This window comes from Pleuronectes platessa, chromosome 3 (genome assembly GCF_947347685.1).
Source record: "Pleuronectes platessa chromosome 3, fPlePla1.1, whole genome shotgun sequence".
NCBI classification, from domain to species: domain Eukaryota; kingdom Metazoa; phylum Chordata; class Actinopteri; order Pleuronectiformes; family Pleuronectidae; genus Pleuronectes; species Pleuronectes platessa.
This window is the reverse complement of record NC_070628.1, coordinates 21,076,605-21,096,041: the sequence shown is the minus strand read 5'-3', so window position 1 is coordinate 21,096,041 and position 19,437 is coordinate 21,076,605. Positions and strand designations below refer to the sequence as shown.

The window sequence follows — 19,437 nt, the reverse complement described above, 5'->3', positions numbered from 1 at the left end:
TGGAATAACGTTTGACAACCCTTTCTCTCCAAAGTATGATGATGCTAATGTAATAAAATGTTTGGGAAAACAGTTTGAAATCCAGCAGTAGAGTTGGATTTAGTGGCACATGACTCATCACAGATTAATAACAACTGCATAACACAGCAAGTGAGCTGAATGAAAAAGAGCTTCATCCTGACAGAGATTGATTTTGGGGGATGAGACAAATGTAATGGAGTAAAACATTTCAGATACCAATATATCTACAGATATAATAATTAAAAAAAAATTGCATTAACTTCCAAGATGTTGATATCAAACTCTTGTGACAAAGAAATATAATAAAAGTTTAAGATTTTAAAGATTACCACATACTTTATTATAAATGAAACGCAAATTAGACCAATTTACTCAATGTAAAATGTGAAGACAAATGAGAATCTTTTTTGCATTGTTTATTCTGTAAAATAAAAGTATTTATATCTGAACAGAACGAAAGAAAGAAAAAGAAATGATAAATCTAATTTGTGCAAGTTGGCCAACAAATACCAAATGTGAGTCTGTCAGCAAACCAAATCATTTCTATTCTATTCAGCCTGTCAGCAACTAATACTGGAGAGGTTCCTCACCATGAGTGAAACCGTACAAGCCTGTGTGTGTGTGTGTGTGTGTGTGCCTCCTGGCTTCATGGACACATGGATCATATTATAGCAGTGTAAATGAAAGCAGCATGCAGCTCTGGAGCAGCAGCAGCATCCTGTGCCTTCTGCAGCTCTAACATCACCACAAAACAGTCAATTCTCTGCTCCTAAACACTGTTAATCATATAGGTTTCTTGATGCGATAAATAAGGATTTAAGCCTGACTTTATCTATATCATTCAGTTTGTTTCCACATCAGCCTGGCCTCTCTCTCTCTCTTTCCCTCTCCCTCTCTCTCTCTGGAGAAGGAAAGCCCCCTGACATAACACAAAGTCACACATGTGCTCTAAACTGCGCGTTTGGTTCTCAGGCAGTTTTCCCGTGAGAAAACAGTCGGAACTGAAAGCATGTTACTGACTCGTCACATTCCCCTGCACAGCCCGAGCAATGTAACGCATTTCGAGAAAAATACCAAAACACACACTATCCTACACAGCCCCCCCACACACACCGCCCCTCACTCTCTCACACAAACACACACACACACTACTAGATGGATTTGACAGAATATCTGGTGGAACAGTGTGGTATGAGTCAAGAAAGAGCCTGTTATATTTAGATGGGGATCTAGACCTGAGGACTGGCGTTTTTTTTTATCACTTCCTTTAACATGTTTAGTTTTTAGCGAACTGATATCTTTGAGTGTGGGAAATGTGGTGCAGCTTGATTGATTTCCAGTCTGTTGGGCCTTGGTGGGAGTATGCGTTCTACTGGGTGCTATACTAGTTTGACTTTCTAGAGAAGAGCTCCAAACAATCTGGACCAAAATCCATTTACAGGCACCTTATAACACATTTCTTAAAAGATGAACAACATGTATCAATGATTAACAAACAGAATGAAAAACCGTATCTATAAAGCATTATCATATGACTTATTGACCATTAAGAAAGCAATTACTATAAAAAGCGGACTTATAATAAAACGGTACCACTTTGATTATAATAAAAGAACTAGATTTGGACTGAGCTCAGTGAAATCGATAAAAATAGATCGAAACGGATTCTGTTTCACCACAAGCACAATAGGGGGCCAAAGATCCGGAGGTCGCAGAGGAAGCTAGAGCTGCTGATTTGCCATTTGACCTCATGCGCTCTTTCACCATCTGAAGTATTTACAGAGCAGTAGAGTCTGACCTGCTCCCCTCTTCCCCCGGCCGTTAACCTGGCTCTCCTCAAGCGGCCTGACACGAGGAACTCTGCGTCTGTCTGCACATTACCTCACGAAGCCGCTCACATACCTCTATCTCTCCTTTCAACCTCCCTGACCTCCACTTCCTCATTACTGCCGTGCAGCACGCTCCTTTCTCATTTTGAAAACCTCTATTTATTCATCGGTGGGAAACTGAGCAGCTGCTCTGGATGTTTTTTGGAGGTTGAGTGCCTTGCTCAAGGGTAGCGCGCTGCACTGCCTGTATGGAATTATGAGGATACCTTGAACAGAGTAGCCCCAGCATGTTGCCAGTATCTCCATTTCAGTGAGAGACACCAACACGTCTCACTTGGAGAAACACAGAGATGATGAAACGAAGGAATGTGTTAACGTTCCAGGTGCCTTCAGTGTCTGACCTCTGTGAGCTCCATTCACACAAACACACCCGACTCATATCACTCTTCTTTATCAGCTGCACTGCCAGAGAGCGTGCAGCTGTGTGTGTATGTGTGTGTGCATTTTTTTCGACACGCGTGCAGGTTTATTTGACCAGCGAGGGCAGGCAAGCTCCAGGGTCAGGGTCATTCATTTTATGTGTGTGTGTGTTATCAGGTCCGATGTCTGCAGAGAGACGGAGTGTAAACACAGAGTAAAGCTCTGTTTACTCTCTTTCTGAGTCTCCTCCATAGATTCTCCATTAGAGCTCACTCTGATCACCCACCAAGTGCTTCATCATGAGGGCAGAGTGGCCGAAGTTGACAGGATGCATTAGACTGAGTGTGGTCTTACCTAAACATCTTACTTTCATTCATTACTTTTGAAAATATATGGAGCCCATTGTGTGGACATGTATCCAAAGCACCTTAAAGCTCCGTGTCTGTACACACTTTGAATGTGAGCGGCCACAAACCACTGCCAAGCTGTTTCACTGACATACAGCAACAGGTGAACAGAGGTGATACATGTACTCACTGCGTGTTCAATAGCATGTGCACATCTGGAATTGTGTTAGTTATGGTCATAAATCATAAATTGAAGATATTACAATTTTGGCCTGATGGCGGTGCTAGATAAGAAGTTCCAGATTCACTACAGCAACTAAAGTTCATCCTGCTTATACCAAATCCATTCAGTCGTTTTTTTGACATTTTACCCAAAACCACAAATGTCAATGTATCCAAATGACATGACAGCTCCCCAAAAGTGAAGCCAAAGCGTCTCAATCGCCACCTGGTGGCTGACTGCAGTGTAGGTCATAAATGCTACCTCCTCCATGTTAGCAGATGGGAGATGGGCCAAAATAAAACTTTAAAATACATGTCAAATACATCTTCCTCACGGGTGGTTTCTGCTGTTTTAGGTCATTCTTATCAAACTGATGTTTTTTCCAAGTGCTCTTTTTGTTATTTGATGCTCTAAATAATGCAGTAAAATGTCATGATCGAAAGTTAAGGCTGACTCACGATTGGTCGAGAGTGTGCATCATCGGGACCTTGCTACCGTGGCTCCTTCTCCCTACTGCACAGACTCTGGTTCCAAATGCACAAGATGGCAACGTTCATATCCGGCATATTTGGGTTTAATTTTTGGACAGAGGGAGGAAGTGGAGACGCATACATACTGTAGTATAGAGTATATAGTTACAGAATTTGAATTAGAAATCTTTGGTTTTTTTTTTTTGTCTTGACAGGGAAGATGGAATGTGCATGTATTAAAATGTTCAGCCACAAATTTAAAAGAAGACTTTATCAGACACTTGCTTTTTGTGCTAGAAAGTGTATTCTTTTGAATTGGATCACAGATAAAGCTCCATCTAAGGCTCAGTGGCAAAGGGTTGTATTTGAATATGTTGTGTTGGACCATTTGACATGCAAACTTCACAACAATGATGATGCCTTTCGTAAAACATGGGAACCCTTTCTGTCATATGTTGGTCTGAATGTTTCCACCATTCTCACAAGAGGGTTTGTATCATAGATCAGAATGCTCTGCCTCAAAAGAGGCACTCTGTTTTACCATTTAATTGATTTACTTTTATTTCTGTATACTTCTATTTTACTCTGTTTTTAATTTTTTCTTACTTGTATAGGATGTGACCCCTGAATCTTCTGCCTGTATTGATTTGAATGTGTGTGAGCCAAATGTTTGTCTTGTTTTTGTTTTGTTTTGTGTTGTATTACCTGTTGGAAAACTAATAAACATATATATAAAAAAAAAAAAAAAATGTTCAGCCGATTTACAGACAAAATGCTAAATAAATTATCAGATACTAACCACCAGACAAACTGAATATAACTTAATATAATCGCTGCAGTGCTGCAGTGAAGAAATCACAGCTCTGAGGAGGACATGTCCTTGTTTAAATGTTTGTGTGTGGGAACACAGAGAGGGTGGAGGCGTCGAGGTGGAGACTAAGTGCTAAATGGATGTGATATTTTTCCCACTGACACTGCAGCGCTGCACAATGGGGGCGGAGCTCTTGTCTTTTACCTCAAACCTGCCTATTGTCTACATTGAATCAGGCACTAACACTGCTTGCTATTTATTAAATAAAGTGAAACCAGACCTCAATTATTCTGTACATCCACACCAGCGTGCAACTTTGTTTTCAGTCTACGATAACAAACAAAGGCAGTGAAAACAGAAATCTCCCTGCATGTTTTTATCATCACTGCTTCTTCCATACAAACTGCTGTGGGCAGACTTACAGTAAGGCCGACCACCTTCTTGACCTGCGAAACAGGGAGAGATTTTGTGGGGAAAGGTCTGTTTACCTTTGGGCAGAAAAACTCCACACTCTGTGAGGTAAAATAAACGTTTTGTGTGTGTGTTTATGTATCAGAGCCGCGCTCCCTAAAAGAGGTTATTGTTCTTTAGATTTCATAAGAGAGCCAGAGAAAGAAAAGCAAAGACGTGCCGGATCCGTGTTTGTACATTTAGAGCAGATGTGTGCATGTATCTGATTTGTGTGGTTGCATCAGAGGAGAATTAAGAAATCAGTACAAGGATTCTGGTGATAAAACATCCCACCCTTTTTTATAAGTCGATTCTTCTGTGATGACACGCTGACTCCAGCCGCTTCCTTTCACTTCAACATAAGTTTGAACTGTACAAGCTGGAAAATAAAAAAACTCACAGGAGTAAAAATCATAAAAAAACGTTTATTCTTCCAGTGGTCAACACCGTTCATCATCACACCCTCTTACACAATAAATATCTGTCCTCTGATAGGTAAAATATAGACGTCCAAGTTATGCTTACTTCTTTTAGCTGTAACACACGTGTGTGTGTAGGAACAGTTCAACAGATTTGGAAACAGCATAAGAAAACATGAAGTAAAACTATTCCCTTTTGATTCATGTATTCATGTGTGAGTCTGTGTTATCTGTAGCAGTTTTTTCTGTACAGTGGTTCTCTATGTCACTGTTCAATTACGACACAATTTGTCACAACTTTCCGACTGTTGTTTGCTGCATTTTGTTTTGTCTGTTCACCTACGTTTCCCTCACAGACTAATGTGATGTAATGTGTTGTGATCTATTTTGTTATTTTTATATTTTCAATTTCCCCCTCATATGAAAAAGCACCAACGTTTTTACAGATGTCCAGCGTATTGTAAATACTATAAATACTGTAAATACTATACTATACTAAAATGTAAATCAATGCTTTTGTACGTATTTGACAAATAGGGTACAACAAATTTAATAGGTGAGCTACAGAGGTGCAAGGTAAAAACTGTTTTACCGCTGGAGGGGGCCAGTCTAACTTTCTAGTCTTTGTGCTGAGCTCAGCATCTCTTGGCTATAGTGTCAGATATAATGAGTCAGATACGAGAGTGGCATCAATCTTCAATCATCTAGCTCTCAGTAAGAAATTGAGTAAGCGAATTACCTCAAAATATCAAACTCTTCCCATAAGGTTCTCTGTGTAACTGTGCAGTGACTCAGGTGTGAGAAAGACTCCCCTGTTCACTGTGTTATTACCTGCCTGTCTCTCTGTGTGTGTGTGTGTTGTAATGAATCCGAGTCCCTGCTTTCCTCTCGTCTTCCCCATCATCAGTTGAAGTGGTAATAATCTGTTCCCTCTTTCAGCTGCAGAGAGTTAAGGTTCTCCTCCAACACACCTCCCGTCATGTCCTGCAGATAAAACAACATGTGAGATTCAAGGGGAAGAGAAAACACGATGGAAGGCACATATGCTGCTGAAAACAGTAGAAGCATTATGATTTTGCCCTGTTGACTAAACTTGTCTTCATGGTCCTCCGCTGTGTATTTTGTTTTAACTGCTCTGATCTGAAGCCAAAGGTTATATACAGACTAAAGACATCCAGACTGACCCACAGTAAACTGGGCTCAACCTCGGCCTGTGAGAACAGTTCAAATGAATATATGTGTTGATTATAGTTATTTGACATCTGGATTTAAACGTGTCTGATTGAGTCCAGGTGCTAGCGTGCGTGCGTGCGTGCGTGTGTGTATGTGTGTGTGTGTGTGTGTGTGTGTGTGTGTGTGTGTGTGTGTGTGTGTGTGTGTGTGTGTGTGTGTGTGTGTGTGTGTGTGTGTGTGTGCGTGTGTGTATGTGTGGGTCTGTTTCATAGAGAAATAGAGAGAGGGAGCATGATAGAGTCCAGGTCTCCTTGTCCTCTGATTACTTCTCCCAGTTCACATAATTGAGCAATTAGTATCCCCCGTAGGTGGGGTCACTCTAGATTTCATGTCTGAATCTGGCTGAGTGATAAATAGGCAATTAGAGATTTGGCTCCCAGAATTGCCATATGTGTGTGTATGTGTGTGTGTGTTACTGTATATGAATGGAAAATGATTCAACTAGAATAGTAAAAGGGCTCTGCAATAGTTTTAAGTAGAGTCAGGATTACTAGAGTCAGACTATAAAATATAAAAACAAAACATGATTCATGCAAACTGAACAGTGACAAAAACATCAGATGTTTGTCCAAGCACCTCGTGATCAAAGATCCGGCTGTGGCCTCGACCCAGTTCCTGCCTTCCTCATCCTCTGTGTGTTAGTGTGTGTGTGTGTGTGTGTGTGTGTGTGTGTTATGTCCTGTGCCGGGCACACGCCCTTATTATTATGTGATTAACGTAGATTACAGACCTGAGGGATAGAGGCTCAGAAACAACAAACATACAACACACAACTGCTCACCAGTTTAACACAGACGATGAAGGGGGAGGAGGCAGCTTTGTAGTGCACAATTGGGATTTTGGGCTTCGGTATTTCCTGGGAGGATATTATCGGAAAGTTGCTTTATTAAAAATATCATTGGCTTAATGACCTTGTATTTTTTAACCAAAATAACATATTACACTTAAGTACTCGTGTGTTGTGGACCTCACCTTGGATTCTTCGTATGTGTAAAACCCTTTCTGGATCTTGTTCTCATCCACATCACAGAAAGCTTTGACCTGATAAATGGATCAGGGAGGCAATGAGTGCTGGCACAAGTTCACATACCATAAATTCTCCCACCAGTTATTTTGACTGGGAGAGACCAGAAACACTGGTAATATGTATTTTGGTCAACGTATCACTGGTGAACGTAACATACTTTTTTCTGATTGGCCGGACTCAGGCATCGGTACAGCTTCCGGCCCTGTTTCCCAGCGTTCCATATGGTGAAGCCGCTCCATTGGCTGAGAACTCTCTCCTGCAGGAAGTCCACTCGCAGCTTCCAAATGGTTTCCCTGGATACGGATGAGGAGAGGATCAGAGGATGGATTTAGGATTACAAGCTTAGAATGAGAGACGTCACCTGCAGATCTGAGTCAAGATTGTTTGCTCAATTTAGTATGAAACAGCTTTATTTTATCTGAAAATGAGAGAAAAAACTAGTTGAAAAGACTCTTTACACACCTCCCAGTCCCAAACCTTCCTCACCCACCCCTCACTCTTTACCCACTCCCCATAACAATGCATGCATTCCTTGTGCATATGTAAACTGTGTTAATACTGTAAATAAATCTAATAACTGGAATAACATCTACCTCTGGGTCTTTTCTGAATATAGACAAAGACATTTTTGGAGTTTCAGGGGTAACAGCGAACACAACAAGGGAAGTCATTTTTGAATATATAACAGTAACTCTTCAAGCTCACTTGCTGAGGGTTGATTATTAGAAGAAGGATTTGATTAGAAAGTTTGCTGCCAGTCCTATTAATCAATATATTACACACTTTTGCATATGGTTCACAGCCTATATTACCATTAAATCATCATCTACAAATCCAGATCCCTTTTAACAGTTGCCTTTACATAATGAAGGCTTAACCTCATTTAGAAACAAAACTCACGGCCCTTTAACAGGATTCTTATTCCTGTCAGTCAAAAATTAAGAAGAGAAGAGAATGAAAACATTTGTTAATTTATAATTCTGAGGCAGATCAGTTTACAAAACAATCCTTACATCGGTATAAATCTGACTGCTATTGATGAAAAGTATATTGTGATGATTCCTTGTTTTATTACCCAGCACTAGAATTGTGTAGCATGGTGTGCAGTGCTCAGTGAGTGTACAGTAACCACTCCCCCCCCCCACCCCCCTGTCGCTCACACACAGAGGCATGCACTGATACTGAGCTCTCTCACCTCCTGATGTGAACATCTGATTGTGTCTAACAGTGGGCCTCAAACAAAGCTAAACCCACCACCACCATCCTGCAGCGCGGGCGGTCTCTAGATTTACTTTTTATACATTCTCTATACAGACTTTCATTCAAAGACATGGCAGAGATTTACTCTAAACTGTATCTGCATATACACTCACTGAACCTTTCATCCATTTAATATCCTGCGGATCAAAAGACAAACACGCTTTCACACACACTGGTATAGATTCACATACACAGCGGGTGCACAAACATATACACACTCATGCGGGCACACCCACATTCATAAACACAGACTTTCCATGTCGAGAGGCTCCTCGTCTCAGTTTCTCTGTGACACCATCTTAACTTTCACAACACTCCGTTCATTAGGAACAGCTCAAACCAAAGCAGTCTGATACAACCGCTCTGCAATAAATCCTCCCCTCATCCAGAAAATATTGGTCAGTTTTTATTGGTACTGTGTTAAAGTGTAACTTCATCCAGCTCTGAGCCTCACTCCAGGCACTGATGATTTTGAAAATGCATAACAACTGGGCAGTAGACTGAAGGGGTGACAGAGGTGGAGCCGGCTGTGAGTGGGACTGTGTCATTGTAGTGACATTTGCAGGACATAATAAATGGAGAGCGACACAGAATCGCGAGGATCCGTGGCTTTATGAAGTGGGCATTATGCTACATCCACATTACTACGTTTTCATTTAAAAATGCATTACCTCTGCTGCAGCCCGGTGTCCGAACGACTCCAGAGTTTTACACCTGCTAAAACCGAAGATTGCAAACGCTGCTGGCCCTGCTTTAGTTTGAAAACATTTAGTCTCGACTTGCTGGAGATGCTTGGAAAGGATGACGAAAGACACTTACAACCGCATTCTAATTTGAGTCTTTTCAATCACAGTGTAGCCTTCGCTGATTCATCGGGCTCATATCACATGACCCCCTTCTAGAAGAACAATCGGCATTAGCCTCTGCAATTAGTGAAGAACACAACATGGATAATCAACTTAAAACTGAAACAGGGCCAAAATGCTCCTAGGACGGAGATTGTTTTAGTTTGAGAATTCTGTTTTCACATATAAATGTAGTAGTACGGATGCTCTAGTGTGGTGGAGGCCCGTGGTGATTGGTGCACGCCGTCAGCTCGAGCTCAGTTACACTCTCGGGGCCGAGGCAATGGAAGCGCAAGAGGCGGTAGAGTTAAAAGGGAAACGTAATATAGTCATTTATTAAAAGTCTGATAAGATATGTGATATTAAAATCAAAAGAAATGTGCTTCGACACAGTCGTTATATAATTTAGTTTACAGCTAAATATCTAGCTATATCATAATCACAATAAGGAGGCGTTATTTCAATTCTTCAATCAGATAGTGCTGTTGAGTGTTATTGTGTTGTTTTGACAGGTGTTCCTTTTATTTTGTCCACATACCTAAAACTGAACTTAATAAACCTCATGAAAGGAGGATTAATAGCACGACTGTTGGGTTAAATGGTTACTTTGAGCTGTGTGTGAGTGAGTGTGTATGTATGTGTTCACATGTCTATCTATAGTTATGAGGGACAATATTGGTTGAATACCATCATTGTTGGGAAATTTTGGCTGGTCCTCGCAATTCCAATGGGCTGTTTGAGGGTTAAGATTTGGTTTTAGGGTTAGGGTTAGAATTAGGTTTAGGTTTAGGTTAGGGTTAGGGATTTAGTTGTGATGGTTAAGGTCAGGGTAAGGGGCTAGGGAATGTATAATGTCAATTATAGAGGGACGTGCATGTTTGTGTGTGTGTGTTTGTGACAGAAAAGAAGACGACAGCTTCATTCAGACGAAGAGCGGAAGTGGGTAGGCTGCGAATAGGAAGGGGCGACAAGAAGTGGGGGAGAGTGGAGAGTGGGCAAGGCCAGCTTGAAATAGGCCTCCGTAAATAGACAGATGATAGATGAAGACAGAGTAGGATGATCGCTGAAGGAGTGCGTCAATGCGGGCATATGAGCGGTGGACAGATGAAGAGGAGGAAGGAAGGAAAGAGGAAAGGAAGTAGGGATAACAGGAAAGAGGGGATGAAAGGGAGGGAGGTGCAGGAAAGACCTTCTTCTTTGGTGTGATTTACATTTTGAAGGAGAAACACACAAAGAGACACACACACCTGCAGACACTACATTACCCTGCTGAAGCACAAGCAACAGCAGGAATGTCCAGCTCCTTCAGACCCACCCACCCAACCACACACCCACACACCATGTAAAACACGTCTGTTAACAACAAGTTCAGATTTCCTTCCAGTCGCATCTGAGAGATACTGAACACAGAAGAAAACATGATGACAATTTTCCAAAAACATTTCATAGAAAATGAAAACATGCGTCTACGTGCATGTGTGACAGTATCGAGCCCTCAGAACATGAGGGATGGCATTGAGCAGCTGAGAGCATGTGGAAGATTAACACGCCATCCAAATATGCGTGTATGAGTGCAGCTGAGTGGGGATGAGGGGTGTTCAGTGAGACTGACTCTGTTACTGAGTGTGTGGCGGCTTTCTCGTGGTAACGGTACACCAGCAAGCACTGGTTGACCCTGGACAGACCCCCTCCCTGGCGAAGACTCTGGTAGAAGAAGAGCAGATCCTCTGGGACTCCCTGGAGAGGAGGAAGTAGAAACTTGAAATCACTGAATGAGCGAGGTTTGGCACCGAATCAGAGGTTTGGAACCAGTCCAACATTTCATATATTTGAATTAAACATGGACTGATAGTGACAACTGACCACAGAGTGATGATATCTCGAGTAAAATCTGAAAAACCTACATAGATACACACAGTATGTGGTGTGAACTCTCACCTTGCCTCCCTCGTCAAATGGTTCGACCTTCAGGAACCAGTTCCTTGAGCAGAACCATGTTGGCATTACAACGGTGGGGCCATGAGATGTGAACACCTGAAACATCAAAACATTTCAGAAACAAACACTTGGATACAAATGGAGCAGAAGTTACACGTTCAGTTGTATTATTAATATGTGGACGTGGAATAAATATATATATTGGTCACTGTGACGGAACAATTTAAATCCTAAATGACCGGTGATATTTTGTAGAGATGCTGTGTAGATGCTAACTGAAAGATATTGAGTTAAACATAAAGTTAGTGCTTGTTAGCGAGATAGGAGCTAACACCTGAACCTGCACAGGCAGCCGGATGATAAATGAAGATAAAAAGCAAAATAAACATCTCCATTAGTATTTACACCACTACAACCCTCTGAAATAGTGGTAATACTGCCATTGATCATCATATGATATTCCCTCATTTGGTGTTTTGATGATAGTTTGAAGTAAAGTCCTGTGCGGTGGTCCAAAATCTGGTCAACTGAAATAAGATGTAATGTAAATTCCTTTCAGAATTCTTTTAATTGTGTTTTGACCAAATGATGCCCAGTGAGCAGAGTTTGATTTAAGAAGCTCTGGATAAAGTAGTAGAGAATCAGCAAAAGCAAAGAACCAAGGCGGATTTTGAAAAAGCAAGCATACATTGATATTGGTGCATATCAGCAAACATAAAAGCCAAACTGATATTGCTGTTAAGGACTGATATCGGTTAATGTTTTCAGCTAACCAATAACTCCTTTGGGCTCTTATATAAATTTGTCTTCTATTTAATCTAAATGGCGAATGGTCTGCATTTACAGGGCGTTTTTCAGGCATCCTGCCCAAGGACACCTCAGCATGCAGATGGGGAAGACTGGGCTCAAACCGCCGACCCTCTGGTTAGAGGACAACTGCTCTAACCCCTCAGCCAAATGAAAAACCACACACACACACCGTTCAGCATGGAGCACTTAAGTTCAGTTTGACTTGAAAAATAAAGGAACTTCGGTGTTGTGGTCACAGAACCGACTGTAACTCAACCTCCATATCAACCACACCAGAGCAGCGCTTGGCTCAGGGTTTGGGGGAAATTTCCCGTTTGGCTTCTAAGAACAAACAATCAAATGAAGAGGGACTGAGCACAAGTTAAACGTACCCTCCTGCAAACTGGGCAGGTTAGAGTGAAGCCACATGTGCTGTCCCACAGAAGTGTGTGTTTCCTGGAGTGTGCAGGGGAAGGATACACACTTCCATCCTCTAACACATGATCTCTGCCTAATGAGTTTGTTTTGGTCTTTCCTCCTCCCTCTGACCGCAAACTCTTTCATACACAAGGACCACATTACAGCCTCCATATTTCTTTCTCATTCTACACATGCAGCCCCCGACTCATTCGTTCCACTGCTGCCCAACTCTGCAGACCCCCACCTCTTCTTGTTCCTGCTTCTCTCTGTGTGTGTGTTTTGCAACAGGGTTTTTCAGTGTGAGGGCCATTCCAGGTTGATCTGTTTCTTCATGCCACTAAATCACTGCTACACGTGTGTCTGTGTGTGTGTGTGTGTACATTTGTTTGGATGTGTATATGAAACTGTTCTTGGCTGAAGCAGAATACTACTGCATAACTGAAATGCATCACAGATGAAGAAATTTGGGAAAAACATCTGGATTCAGCCAGTCAAACAGCTGGACAGAATCTAGTGCGTATAGTGTGTGTGTGTGTGTGTGTGTGTGTGTGTGTACTTGTTTGTGTTGCCTCTTTAGGACCTTTTCTAGTTTTCTCCAGTCCAATTGACATTGTGGGAAACAAAAGCCAGTCCTAATTTCCAAATACATAATTTCTGAGGTCCTGGTTAGGGTTAAGGATAAGGTTAGGGTTAGGCTGTCCACAGTGAATGGAGTGTTGTGGGAACCTAAACTGTTTACACATTCACATTATCCAGACTTATCTTTCTTATGGGGATAAAAAGCAAGTCCCCATAATGTATATCATTCTATTATAAGGTGAAGACATATAGTTAGGTTAAGGCAAGTAGTTACTATGGTTATGTTATAGTGACTCTCCAGGAAAATATATATGAGTCAATGTCCTCTAAGGTCATGGAGACACAACCCTGTGTGTGTCTGTGTGTGTGTGTGTGTGTGTGTGTGTGTGTGTGTGTGTGTGTGTGTGTGTGTGTGTGTTTGTGTGTGTGTCCACCTACATACTTCTCCCTTTTGTTGTGATATTGCAACATTTCACAGATGTAAGCTGTGGCCAAAAAGCATGGATAAGAGGAAAAAGAATGAGTTCTGGGAAAACAGTGGAGAGAGTGTGTGTGCGTGTGTGAGGAGGAGAGAGAGAGAGAGAGAGAGAGAGAGAGAGAGAGAGAGAGAGAGAGAGAGAGAGAGAGAGAGAGCGAGAGAGAGAGAGAGAGAGAGAGAGATGATGTGCATGTAGTAGTCAGTGGGGGGTGAGGGAGGCTTTGAATGACCATATCTAATACAGATGAATCCTCAGGGTCCAGCTCTGGCTCATGTTATACAAGCACCACCCTGAGTAAATCTCTGGTTTAACTCAGTTAGATTCTGTTTCTTTGCTTGGAGACTAAAGTCAGATAAAGTGAAGGTAGAGAGGGGGAAAGTAAGGGAGCTGCTTTTTGAGCCTGCAGAATCAATGTATGATCTCATTCTCATGCTCCATGAAACTTAATATCATATAAATATCCTGGAATGTCTGCTAAGGACTTATGCAGACTCTCTCTCTGTGTGCGTATGCGTGCGTGTGTGTGTGTGCATGTGTGTCTGTGTGTGTTTGTTGGAGAGAGTAAGTCCAGGTTGTCTTGTATCCTAGGTGACGGTGTGTTTTGTTCAGACAGTAACATCTCTACATAAACACAAATAGAGCCAGTGGTTTCTTTTTTAAATCACTTGCTCTCTCTTATCATAGTGATAAATGAGACTTTTTAATGTAGTAGAAAAACACGTATTAGCTTTAAAGTGGTACAGAGAATGTTCTCACTCACTCACAGCTTGAAAACAACCACTAGCCAGTCACTGCATTTAAGTTTGCATGTTTGCAAGTTAACATTATTCCAATGCAGGATCAATCATTCCATGCCATTTGAGATGAAAAACTGTATTGAGTCAATATTAAATAAGCAAATATTAATTTGGTTTTTGCCATTTGATCTAAGGACGCAAAACAGACTTCATACATGTAGAAGACGCAGACGCAGGATAAAGATGAGATTCAAGAGCTTTTGGTGATAAGGACAGACGCCCCGACACGTTATGTCCGTCCTCCTGCATGGAGAGAACTCTGCTGTTACTGTTAAAGCATCTGACCTGGACGTTCCCCTGCTGTGTTCCTCATATGTGGAGGGAAAACCGATCTTTTCGACAAATTTTCCAGAGTTCATTTCTGAAAACAGCTTAACAGATTAGTCTGAGCCTTTTATAGCCAACAACAGACAGCATTTTGAAAAGCACTGTTGTAAATATTAAAAATAATGATGGCTGAATTCCATTTAGCCTCTTCAGTGTCAGGGGGCTGGTGGTGTGCATGCTGACCGACTGTCACACCTCCATGTTTGACCAGGCCACTAACAGAACACAGCCGCTGAGAGTGATATTACTCACACCTGTTCGTTTCCTGCTCTGACAGGTCACAGTATCTGCTGTGAAACAAACACTCAACGTTCGGTCATGGTGACCCACACTTGTTTCCTCTTGGCTCTCCGTGTTGCTGCTTCTTCGTACTTGTTTTGAAAAGGAAGGAGGAGGGAAGGTGACCTGCGATAACAGCAAACTTGAGTCCATCCATTTCATTGTCTGCCACAGACTGCCACTCTAGCCTGGTTTAAAGTTTGCATTAAACAATTTTTTTCTGTTTTGGGCAATAAAATAATTTCTTATTTCATCCAGTCATTGCAGATTCTGATTGTGTGAGCTTTTACATTTTGGTGATGGATTTTGTTTTTGTTTTAAGTGATATCTTGTTACAATAAGATTCAAAGTAGCGCTGTAAACGTTAATGTCTGCTGCAGGGTCAGTTGGAAGAGAGTCTAAACAGTGAACTCACAGTACGTTTAATCTGCAGAATAAAATCATCTTTTCCACTGCAGACAGTTTCCACTGTCGCCTGCAGTCAGCAGACAGCTGGCAGTGTGACCTGCTTCCTCTAGAGGGACAGAGATGGGTAGAGAGGTCAGGACTAACGCTGCCTTCTCCTTTGAGTCCACGGTCCCATTTTCATGGAAACTGAGGGCGGCAGGTACATTTCCTGTCTTACGGTCTGTGTCTGACCTGGTTGCTGCCTGGCACATAACCTCTTACAAACACACATTCGTACAAATTCACACACACACTCTGTGCCGCAGAAGCAGGCATGTACCTGTGTCATGAGCTGCTCCTGAGTGATCGTGTTGATCCAGCGAGTGTAACGCTCTGTAGATCCCTCTGGAAGCCTCTGAACTCTACAGCCAATCAACTATCATCATAAAAGACACATGCACGCACTTATTAGCATATAAAAAACAATTTTCTTTTGAGATCAGATGAAAACTTTTGGACCCATTTAAGGAAAATGTTTACAATAGAAGCCAAACCTTTGGAATACAGGCAGAATTTGGGCAATTAGCTGATAGAACATTTTGAAAACTTGGGACAACTTCTCACATTTTGTGGGTCAAATAACCACCAGAATGAGTGATAATGAAAATATAGATCAGTATGTTATGGATAAGCATCTGGCAGTTTTTACATGTATAAGCAAATGTCCTGAAGAACGAGGTAAATGAGACGTAAAAGAGAGAGAGGTGATACACAGATGAAAACAAACCACAACCATAAATATTACAGCCAGAACAGAAAGGGGCAGGTTGTTTGTGCAGGGCAGCAAGTCTGCTGTCTCCATGCTGTCTCCTTCACTTCCCTCACACACACGACCTTTGACCCGACAGGCCTCGGAAAGCATCAACACCGGATACTCATACTGCTGTGCATGCCAACTGCATGGAAGCTCACATACACACGCAGCATGAATTTTTTTTTTTTATTTCAAGGGAGGGATTGGTCAGATGGCCAGATGGAGAGAAAGAAAAAGAAGTGGGGAGTAAAGAAGGGAGGGAGGGAGAGGGAGGTAGAGCTCTACAGAGCAAGAAGGAAGTGAGTCAGCAGAAATAGTTTAGGGAGAACTCACCGCGTTTGGGTTGAGGAGAGAAGCTTCGTACTGCAGACGAACTCTGTGAGGCGACATGATGTCATCCTGGAGGAGAAAATAAAACAATTTAAACAGAAACCAAATGTAATTATGATAAATCTGCATCATTAAAATACATAGTGAGTAACTTTAGGAACACATTAAAATAACTGTTACAGGTTAAGTTTAACTTTCTCCTGTGTGAGATGTCTTTCTGAAAACCTTTGTTACTTAATCAAATGATATGCTTTGTACAGAATAGAAATTACAGTGTTACAGTAGCTACTATAAAGCCATTTTACCTATATCACAAAAACACATGAGTTAGATGAACATAATTCAAGAACATAACGTACACAGAAGAAAAAAAACACAGTAAGTTTTATAGGAATAGTGAATATGAGCAGTGGAAAAGAAAAAGCAAGAAAACCAACAGAAGATGTTTACTAAACAAGTTAATTTACTTAACATAGAAGTGACAAGAGGTCAGAAGTTCAGATGTTGTAGCCTCTGATTTGTTTTGGCAACTCAGAGTTGAGCATCTACAAAGCACTGAAAGGCTGAGCTGCACGTACACAAAAAACACATGTAGTGTGTATCAAACACAGCACTCAGGTCATTAATCATGTGTTCTGACGCTCTGTCAAACAGTCACTGAGTCTCTGAGCTCTGAATGTGTATATGTGAAGCCTGTGTATTTGGACAAACCAACATGACTTAATTCTTTTTGACTGACTACTGTGTGTGTTATGAAAGACCTCTGAACGATGAAATAAAACATGCCCCGCACACAGACACACACACCGACACACACTTACCGCATCCTGAAAGCACAAGTATTTCCCACAGCTCTGAGATATTGCCATGTTCTTTGCATATCCCACTGAAACAAACAGTAAAGTCTGTGTTTATTTTTGCCTGAACTCAATTATTATACTTATATTCAACCGTTAAACATATGACAACACGGGAAACAAAGGATCAGGCTGAAAAAAGACGTGTCGGTGAAATGCATGAGACAGATATTCTATCACAGTGATTGTCAAGCTCTTACGACACAGTCTTTAATCCTGATTTATTTCAATGTCTACCAGTAAGTTTTTATTTCTAATCCCATGGTTTTCATTTGTTTTTCATACCTTCACGAATAAATGGAAAGATGTGGTGTGGCTCAGGGAAGAACACATTCAATTTTGGTACAGGTCAGGATCAGTTTCTTAAACATTGTGAGATAGGGGGTTTTTCTATTTATTTACAGACTTCCCAGATAATAATTACTGAGAATCTTGATGAAAAAAACAAGACAATTTAGGGAAATTATGTTCATGAGTGTGTGATGTTTTGTGCAGCTTTACTGTACTTAAAGGGACTGTTGAGCACTACAGTGGGCTATTCTACTTTTATTGTTTGATGGTTTGTTTGTTCGTCACAAGAATTATGCAAAAAATACTGAATGTAAGTGAGTGTAGTGACCTCCTTTTGGCTGAGCGGAGCTGTGACCAGAGATCACCACTGAGACGCCTCTCGCCTCCAGTCTAGTCCTCCAACCCTCCACCTTTTGCCTGGAGTCATCCTGACGTACAAACACAGAGATACACAATATAAAAACATGAAACTCCGAGACTATCGTGTGAACGTGCAGGAATCCACACACACGTACAGTGCTTGCGTCGTCATAGACAGACAGCTCCATCGATCCAGTAAAGTCTTGCTCTGATATGGCCTGTAGACATTCATCCAGCCAACAGGATGCATTGTGTGCTGGCATGACAATACTCTGAGGAGAGAAACAGGTGACAGTCACTACACATGGTTCCTAAAGGGTATTCATGACTAACAACCCTCTGCACATCCGTTTTCCTGCCTCGCTGCACTATATTTTGAAAATTTGAAACAACTGATACATGCATATGTGCAATATGAATTCACAAACACTCCATAAAGTTGCACATTTGAATGTATATAGTATTAGATTTGTATTGTTTATAGTAAGCTCTCTCTACCTTTCTGATATTTTAATGTAACTAGCGACAACTGAGATGACCGGTTTCTTCTTGTGTTCACTGCATATGACAAATAGAACTTGAAACTTAATAATAATAATTAATCAACCACACAAATCACTTTGTTTGTGCAGAGAAAAGAATTGAAAAAATGATAAACAGTCACTTCAACGGCAACGCACCTGTCCGCGTTCACGTGAATCGAGACCCACTAAGTCAGTAATTCTCTCCTATGAGCAACTTATTGAACCCTGTCCCTTCTGCTGTGTGTCTCCCTTTAGGTCCGTGTTATGAATTCATCACCCACCACGTCCACTTCTCTCCCCGCCTCCTCTCGCTCTCCTCTCGGTGTCTCTGCTCCTCCACCTCCCGCGGTGCGGAGCCTCTTCTCTGGGTTCATGTTCCACAGCGGCTCGGAGAGCGACCACAACGCCGGTAACCGACACCTGACTCCGGTTTAGTTGATTAATTTGGACCCAGGAAGAAATAAAGCAGTAAACGGAGTGTTTTATACAGAGAGTAAGTGACGGAAGTGTTAACCTCGCCGGGTACACGTGGATGAATATGTCGATAAACACTCTTTATAACTCTCTCTATGATAAATAAATGTACAAATCACGTAAATTGTGGAGAAAAGTAATGATTTTAACAAACGTGTCTAAAAGTATCACAGAAAGGTCTGAGGCTCCACGACTTCCGCAAACAATTAACTCTGGACGCTCATTGGCTGCGGATAGACTCACCGGATTGGCTGCTACTCCTCTTCTTCTTCTTTTTCTTCTTCTTCTTCTTCTTCTTCTTCTTGTTCTTCTTGTTCTTCTTGTTCTTGTTCTTGTTCTTGTTCTTCTTCTTCTTCTTCTTCTTCTTTACTAAAGTATTAATATTTGTATATATCTTCAGAGTTTTGTGTATCATATCCAACTTAAAGTAATAGACT

General features: G+C 41.4%; 1 protein-coding gene across 2 annotated transcripts; it reads right to left on the bottom strand.

Annotated features, from left to right (window-relative positions):
- Nucleotides 1-4,982: 4,982 nt before the first annotated feature.
- b3gntl1 (UDP-GlcNAc:betaGal beta-1,3-N-acetylglucosaminyltransferase-like 1) lies at nt 4,983-19,210 on the bottom strand. 2 transcript variants are annotated; one of them, XM_053419465.1, is made up of 12 exons: nt 18,808-19,210; nt 18,158-18,274; nt 17,971-18,070; nt 17,316-17,380; nt 16,498-16,563; nt 15,691-15,786; nt 11,294-11,389; nt 10,968-11,092; nt 7,408-7,543; nt 7,196-7,264; nt 7,005-7,079; nt 4,983-5,974 (listed from the first exon to the last, which is right to left on the bottom strand). In XM_053419465.1, exons 1-12 carry the CDS (start codon nt 18,898-18,900, stop codon nt 5,894-5,896), a joined length of 1,119 nt encoding a protein of 372 aa, XP_053275440.1. In that variant the 5' UTR covers nt 18,901-19,210; the 3' UTR covers nt 4,983-5,893. The 2 variants fall into 2 exon arrangements, with proteins under 2 accessions (XP_053275440.1, XP_053275441.1); XM_053419466.1 differs by lacking the exon at nt 18,808-19,210 and adding an exon at nt 18,683-18,799.
- Nucleotides 19,211-19,437: the final 227 nt, after the last annotated feature.